Raw genomic sequence first — 8,182 nt, 5'->3', positions numbered from 1 at the left:
GAGACTCGCCAACCTCCTCATCAGGGGCTCCAAAGTCCGCTTCATCTCATGTACAGGCTGGGGTGTGCAGAGGACAGGGGCTAGGGAGGGTGGGTGGGGAGCGTGGGTGGGAGTGCTGCTGTGCGTTTAACCGGGAAGAAGTGGGGGGAAAGGCTCCTTGTAGGACAGAATGATGGCAACTGAGAAGTCCTGATGGACAGAGTTCCCACAGTCCCTAAGCATAATCTTTCAACCTCCAGGGTTCTAGGAACCCAGATTTGAGAAACACTGACTTAAGAACCTCAACCTCTATTGTACAAAAATTTTTCAAATGCATTTTACTGCTGTAAGAGAAGACACAATTTATAACTGACAAATTTGTTTTTTAAGATAATTGTATAAATGAAAAAGAAATTAATGGAACCCACAAGAATGCATCCCAAGGACCCAAGTGTCCATGGCTGAAGTCTGAGGAAGTATGAGTGGGGGACCCGCACCAGTCCTGTCCCAACTCTACACTTCCTAACCGTCTGACCTTGGGTGGGTCACTCAGCTCCCTGAGCCTCAGCCCTTCCGAGCCACAAGGACCACCCAGCATCTGGGAGGTGGGAAGCCTTCCCTAGGGGGTGGTAGTTCCAAGGGAAACACCCTTGTTGTGACCCAGGAAGAACAAGAACAGGGCAGGTGCTCATTGCCTCTGAGGCCATTCCCAAGACAGTCTCCACTCCAAGGCAGGTGGCAAAGTTAACGTCAGGTTTTAATGCAAGAGGGCAGACTAGACCTCAGCACACAGCCTACGCCCAGAGGAAGGACACAGAGCAGGGGCCCCAGACAGGAGACCACTAGCAGGAGACAGACACAAACTGAGTCTAGGAGGTTTCCCGGCTGTGAGCAAGGCCCTAGAGGTAGCCTTGGCAGAAGCACAGAGAGGGGAGGACAGCCAGGGTGGTGTGACAAGGATGGCCGGGGTCTGAGACAGGGGGAGGCATGAGCCAGTCACAGGAAGTACACAAGAGACACATGGGTGTGAGCAAGGACCAGGAGGTGATCAAAGTGAGACAAACGTGGGAGACTGGTGTGAACTGGGACCCTGTCCCCCCTAACCATGAAACATGTGGAAGGAGGAGGTCAGGTGTGGGCTGGGGACGGGGGAAGAGCAATGGGAAGAAGTTCTTGGCAGTGCTGCGAAGAACAGGAACAGCAAGCTCAACTGAGCAGCTCATACTTACTAGTAATGACTAAAGGCTAACACTGTGTGTAAGAACCACCAGGAGCCAGAGTGATGTGCCGAGTAGAGAGCGGGGAGGGGAGGACACCTGCGGCCCGACTTCGGTTCCCCGGCAACTCCTCCCTTCCCGTGGCGCCCCAACACTCGCATGGGCGCCAGCGTGCTGCCTCTCCTGCCCAGGGCCCCCGGGAGCAGCAAGCACTGGAGCACCCCTTATGAGGTCTAGAACAACCTCCCAGAAAAACCTTCCAGGCATGGTCTGCTGGCCCGGGGAGGCTGAGATTGTGTTTCTGTCCTAGGGTGTACAGAGAAACAGTGCCCCGAGGCACAGAAGTAAGGGACAGGGAGGACAGCAGGTCAGCTTGTAATAGGAGGATGGGGGCGAAGCACATTGCCCCTCTTTCCCTAGAAGCCACAGGAGTGGTGGCTCGTGGGAAGGAGGCACTGATTTTATCACAGAAGACCAAACCAGAGCTTCACTGTTCTTGGAAACCCCGCCCTGGGGGAGGACAATGCCCAAACAGCTCATGTCTGTGCCACACACTCCATTCCTCCTTCCATTTCTTCCTTCTGTGGACTCTGGACCTGAGGAGGCAGCACCCAGGGGCCTGCACGGTTCTCAGGGGATCGGTGTACAGGGAACGCCTCAGGGAGCAGGCCGCAGAACTCCCGGTGCCGGGTGCAGCTTGGAGGAAAACAGGTGGCACGAAGGACCTTTCCCAGAACAACGGGGACACACCGGCTGGAGCTAAATGCCACATGTCGGCATGTTGGCACCCCACCCAGGGAAAGCTCACTCGGCCTCTGGAGAACATGGGTAAAGCGGGAGCTGAGCCGCAGCCCTGGCCCTCCCTTTTTGCTCACACCAGCGGGTGTGTCTTTGAATTCCACACCTGGATGCTTATTTCCATTTTTACTGACATGGAACACTGGTCTCAGAGCTCCATAACTGCTTGGCTGGATGCCAGTTGTTTTAAAAGTTAAAAGGTTAGTTTCAGCAATAAGAAAAACGTGAGAAACTAAATGGAATATTCATGAGCTTCCTGGAGGACGATGAGGCTGGCAGCTCTGAAGGTGAAGGTGAAGCCACAGTTAATGCCCAGTGTGGCCGGAAGGCCTGACGTGTAAGCACCTGCCTGGCTGTCACTGCCAGCAAGCTGTCTAGTACCATGTGATTTTGTTTTGCTTCAAGCTAAATGAAAGAACTAAATACCAGCTCTAACTTATCAGAATAGCCTGATTAGAACATCCTGACACTTAACACCCAGGGCACCACTGGCTTCTCCATCATTAGTGCAATGGTTCAAAACCCTTGTCCTGCTGGCTCTCTACTGTAAAAATTAATTACAAATTCAATTAAATCAAAAGTTTGTTGTTGAATCTGGAATAGAACAAGGAATTTGATTTTCCGGTACACATTCTTTACCTAGTTAAGGTATGTGGTCTTAAGTTGTACCACAGTTTTACAACATTGTTCAAGATATGTCTTATCAGAAAGCAAATAAGCTGACAAGGTACATTTCAGTTTGTGGGGACAGGACGGGTGAGCAGGTGCAGCCAGGTGGGCTGGGCCTGCACCCCCGGCTGTGAGCAATGTGGCAGGCCCCAGGAAGACAGAAGGCTCCCAAAGAGGAATGCCCAACGCTGAGGGCAAAGGCAGGGGCAGGACAGGGAGGAAGGGATCTCAACACTGGTCACTCCAGCAATCAGGGAAAAGCTGAAAATCCAGCGAGACCAGGAGAGAAGTGGCTACAAGGGGAAGTCTGTACATAAACAAGGAAGTCTCTTCAGTAGGGGAGGGCCAGAGTCACTCCATGCGTGCACAGGACTGAGCAGTAGCCACCCTCTTAACTCGTCCCAAAGCCTTCCTGGCAAATGACAACCCATGCCTCTCAGTGGGTCATCCCCAAGGCCATGTGTACTCACGCTCGATGAGAAAGAGAAAGCACACTATCCCCATGGCTGCCACAATGGCTCCAGGAACGACGAAGGACAGGCCCCAGCATGTGGACACCCAGTAGCCAGCAATCAGGGACCCTAAAATGTTGCCCACTGAGGTGTGGGAATTCCAGATGCCCATAATCAAACCACGCCTGCAACACAAAACAGTGAATTGCATCCATGAGTACAGGGCGCAATGGTGCTTGCAACATCCAAGAGTTAGCATGGAAATAAACAAGCGATGCAGACACTGCTTCTGCAAGATGTAGGACCAGGGATGTTTGCAAGAGAACCACATTTGTGCTTTGCCTCAGGCTGTATAATCACACATTCCATTTCTCTCTCAGAGCTTATTTATTATATAATTAAAAAGAGGAAAGAGACTTTTTCCTGAAATTCTTGGAAGGCTCAAAATTTAAATTTGTGCCTCCATAGTCTAAATGCAGTCAAAGTTGGTGCTGACGCACACGCCAGATGCACAAAGCACAGTGTGAGCCTGTCCTCCTTGTCTGGAAGCTTCCCTGCTCCTTAACCTGGGCCTGGCGGAGCTGGCCTCATGCAGACACTTGCAAGTGAATGTGGACTGTACTCCATCACCAGAGGTTGTCCTGGCTTAGAACTTCTCAAACTTCCATGTTAAAATGTAGCTTCTGCTTCAGGAGGCCTGGGGCGCTTCCCTGCTCCTTAACCTGGGCCTGGCGGAGCTGGCCTCATGCAGACACTTGCAAGTGAACGTGGACTGTACTCCATCACCAGAGGTTGTCCTGGCTTAGAACTTCTCAAACTTCCATGTTAAAATGTAGCTTCTGCTTCAGGAGGCCTGGGGTGGAACCCTGACCTCTGGGAGGCCAGGAGAGGCCGGGCAGCTGTCACAGGTGCAGCACAAGTGACACAGACCTGGCTGCCCACGGCATGGGGGCTGGGTACTACCATCTCACAAGACACGGGCCCACCTGAAGTTTCAACCAGCTTATTTTAAAGAGGAGACCAAAGTGTTTTTTCTATAATGAGTCTAAAGAAAAACTAAAAATAAAGAGGCGGGGTTTTCACCGGACTCTTTTAAAAGATAAATGCTGTTGGAAACAGAACCGCTTTTTCTCACCTTCCTTTTCCAAACCAGTTGCTGAGGCAGGTGACAACACTGGGCCAGCCGGTGGTCTGCACCAATCCATTGATGATCTGCGAGAGAGGGCAGAAGACTCACCATGAGTGGAAAATGTGTATGAGAGCTTGTCTCGGGCAAGGCTCCCAATGCTTGCTTCTCTGTCCTTCCGAAGTGTGGGAGCACAGCTGGGACTCTCACGAAAGGGGAGCGAAACCCTGGTCTATGTGAGCCTTGACAGCCAAAGACATATTTAAAATTATACATTTATACTCATATATAGTTTAAACTATAGTTTAAGCTTTTATTTTAAAAGTAATACATGCCTATTGTGGAAATTTTAGAATAAGTAGAGAAAAGCAAGAAAAGAAAACCCAGCCAGGACCCCACCACCAGGAGATAATTCCTGTTAACAAGCTTTCCAGTCTCTTTCAAATCTAAAAACATTATAAAGAGAAAACTGTCTTCTTTTTACAGAACTGTTTATAGAACTGTGCTATAAACATGGCTTGGAAATTGCATGTTTTCCCTTACTATACCATGATGAACGTACTGTTAATCATTTTTGGAAATGAACACAATGTTGACATAGCACCTGGAAAAAGTATTTTTGCACTTTTCAAGAGAATCCTGAGTTAAGTTTTAAGAAGAGAGTTGGGGAATGCACTGGTGCGTGGGTCTGCTTTAGTGTTGTGAGAACTGGGGGCAACTCCATGAGACTACATGAAACCAGGTCCAGCCTAGTGCTTCTGGCAGCCTACGGCCCTAAGCCAGTTCTCTAGAAGACAGCTGGGAACCCTGGTCTACCTGCTGCTGCCTCTGGGCTGACCAGGCTTGGCCTTCACTCCAGAAACATGCTGGGACTCTGGAAGATTGGGTTTTCCTTCTAATTTTCTATATTGCTATACAAGTGAGAATCCCTTTTGTAATTTAAAACAGCCAAACTTTTCCAAGTGTTATGACAAAATCTTAAAAGAAAAATTAAATACAATTTGCTTTAATAATTTCATAACACTCCCCAGGCTATTTGGAGAGCCTGAGAAGTATCACAAAACCAGAGTTGAACATCATTATTTTCAGTCATTTTCTACTGCTAGTCAATATTTACTCACAGACTTCTGCAAAGGGGAGAAGCCAAGAGATTCTAGAAGGGCTGGGCCCAGAGTGAAGGACAAAGCCACCCTTCTGGTCTGTCTTCAGGCCTCCACCCCCCAGCACCTTTAGGATCTCTCCTCTCCTCCCCACCCTGCTGCTGAAAATGCCAAAGTCAGCCCTTCCTTCCACCTTTGCCACACTCCACATCCTTCTGTATGGCCCCCCAGTTTCCCTCACTTTTTTCTCTGTTCTGACCAAGAAACATAGAGTGTCTCAACAGCTCTGTGACCAGGCCAGCTGCGTGTTTTCCCTGCAGGCTTGAACCCAAGCTGAAGCCTAGAACATTCCCAGGCATTGATAAAGGTGTCTAGGTTGTTTGTTGCCTAAAAAACTGAAAGAAGCTAGCCCTGGCCTTGAGCCAAATTCCTTAAACCCTCATATACACTCCATACCTGACTCCCTCTCTGTGGACACACCTAGGCAGAATCCTTTGTCTCACCGTCCGTCTTGAGGACATGCTGCACCCCCTCTGCATTTCCCCTAATACATGCTTTGGACTGATCGGCCTGGCATTTGGTGCTTCTTTCTTTGGAATTCCAGCTGGCCCTTCTTGGGATGGCTTGGGGCACTCCTGATTGGGAATGACTTTGCCAGCACTTTTGGGGCACCTCCAGCTACAGGGACAGCCAGATGACAAACCCCCAACTCCTGAGGCCAAATCTGTCATAAGATACAACATCTCAAACTCTTACAAATTAGGACAGAATAACTTCTACGGGCTCCGTGTTTCAATCCCCCTGCAGGAGTACCAACAGACAGCACTGCTAAAACAGGAAAACCTCCTACTGCTGGAATTTCAAAGCAGAAAAGAGAGGAGGGACTTGCCTGCCAGCTGACCCTGACCTTTGTTCAGACACAGTTCTGCCCCTCTCCCATCATCTACTGTCTTGTCTCTTGGTAGAGGTGGGGTCCTGTGCCAGAGACACCCCATCCTATTCACACAGAAACCTCATACTTGGTAAGCCATGGACCCAGACCCTTACCTGAGTTACCACGTAGAATCCAAAACTGTGGACATTGTAGAAATACCCCAACCCAAACAGGGCGGTAAAGGCTCCACTGGCGAGCATCCCAAAAGTCAGGTAGTACCGAATCGGCAGACGTTCCCCTATGATGCCACTGAGGATGGAGAAAAAGGAGAGAGAAGTGCAAGGAAACAAGCACACCCACAGAGTAAATGACCAGGCCCTTTCTTCCCAGGTGCTCTTGTGCTGTTCTCTGAGCTTTCAGAACTCCAAAGCGTTGTAATTTCCAGGAACATTTAGTCCAACTACTTCCCTCTAGAGCCTTTACTAACCAGAAACCAGCAATTGGAACCATCTTATAAGACATTTTATTTCTAGGAAAAGCCACTGACGGTCAAATAATAAAACTCAAACACTATGACTCATACATGATAGCTACCAAGTAAAGAAAGCAAGAACTTGTTAGTTCTCGTTAGATTAACTTGCTAGTTAATCCTGCTTATATACAACTAATATCCAGTAAATTTATTTAGCTTTTCAAAATTTCAACTGTCACGCTACAGTCAATGTCATTAGAAGGGATCACTTACGACCCTGAGCTGTGATTAAGTCGCCTATGTGATACGCCTCGCCGGCTAGGCTCAGCAGGGAAAGACATTCAGAGATCCTTCAACTACCACCTCCTGCCCCCACCACTTCTCCCAGGTGTCATGATAGAAGGTTTTCTTTCAGGGCAGGTCTGAAACACGGGGGTAGATTCTCTCTGATCCTTCTGCACAGCACTGTGACTCAATCAAGAGCCGACCTCTGGGCCGGCCCGGTGGCGCACTGCTACAGTGTGCCGCTTGGGAAGCGCGGTGGCGCTCCCGCCAAGGGTTCGGATCCCACATACAGACCGGTTCCTGCTCACTGGCTGAGCGAGGTGCAGGCGCAACACCGAGGGTTGCGATCCCGTTGCCGGTCCCGGTCCGGTACAGGCGCGACACTGAGGGTTGCGATCCGTAGCCGGACACGAAAAAAGACAAAAAGGAAAAAAAAAAAAAAAGAACCGACCTCTTAGGAGTCTCACCTCCTACAGCTGTTTGGGGGCTCAGGTGAGATAAATGTATGGTGAGTGTCTGGCGCACAGCGATGCCTGATGAAAGAACCGTGGTGGCAGCGGTAAGAAGGAAAAGCCTCCAGTTTCTAACAGGCACACATGTGGTTGGCCCTGGCCACCATAGCATGACGCTACCTACAGCCACATGGAACACATTCCTTACTGCTTTATGGGAAACGTCACTATGCAGCAACATTGAGATCTATTCAGTGGATAGGACAGCTGTAGAATACCACAGATGATGTAAGCCCTTAGCAATCATTGAAACTCTACGGGCTCATTTTCTTCCCCATAATCATCTTGGGAGTCAGATAAATACGAAACATTCTGCAGAATGACACCCGCCTGCCAGTGAATAGCACTCTGGGAATCAGCTCCAACATTCTCATCTTTCACCTCAAGAACTAATACACCAGAGTGTGTTTCCTCTGAATCTACCAAGTATAAAAGATCTACCTAGAATCATGCAAATAACCTTATAAACACTAAAACAGAGGAAATTAAGTTAAAATTATAGACAACATTCAGGACAAATCTTCAGCTGAGCAGAAACTGACCATATATGGACTCAGGAGCATTCCAGAGCTGAGAGAGATATCACTTCAGAAATTAGGGGCCGGCCCGGTGGCACGCTGCTACAGTGCGCCGCTTAGGAAGCGTGGCGGCACTCCCGCCGAGGGTTCGGATCCCACATACAGACCGGTTCCCGCTCA

The 8,182-nt window shown here is 49.4% G+C and overlaps 1 protein-coding gene across 1 annotated transcript in view; it reads right to left on the bottom strand.

Moving 5' to 3' along the window:
- SLC37A1 (solute carrier family 37 (glucose-6-phosphate transporter), member 1) overlaps window positions 1-8,182 on the bottom strand; it is a 66,196-nt gene that overhangs the window by 32,685 nt on the left and 25,329 nt on the right. The window contains exons 5-7 of the mRNA XM_008568413.1: window positions 6,389-6,524; window positions 4,251-4,327; window positions 3,134-3,300 (exon numbers count right to left, since the gene is read on the bottom strand). Coding sequence (XP_008566635.1) covers window positions 3,134-3,300; window positions 4,251-4,327; window positions 6,389-6,524 — 380 coding nt within the window. The remainder of the gene's footprint in view (window positions 1-3,133; window positions 3,301-4,250; window positions 4,328-6,388; window positions 6,525-8,182) is intronic.

The sequence above is a fragment of the Galeopterus variegatus genome, unplaced genomic scaffold (assembly GCF_000696425.1).
Source record: "Galeopterus variegatus unplaced genomic scaffold, G_variegatus-3.0.2 Scaffold408, whole genome shotgun sequence".
Classification (NCBI taxonomy): domain Eukaryota; kingdom Metazoa; phylum Chordata; class Mammalia; order Dermoptera; family Cynocephalidae; genus Galeopterus; species Galeopterus variegatus.
The sequence above is the reverse complement of the archived record's forward strand: the minus strand, read 5'-3'. Positions and strand labels throughout refer to the sequence as shown.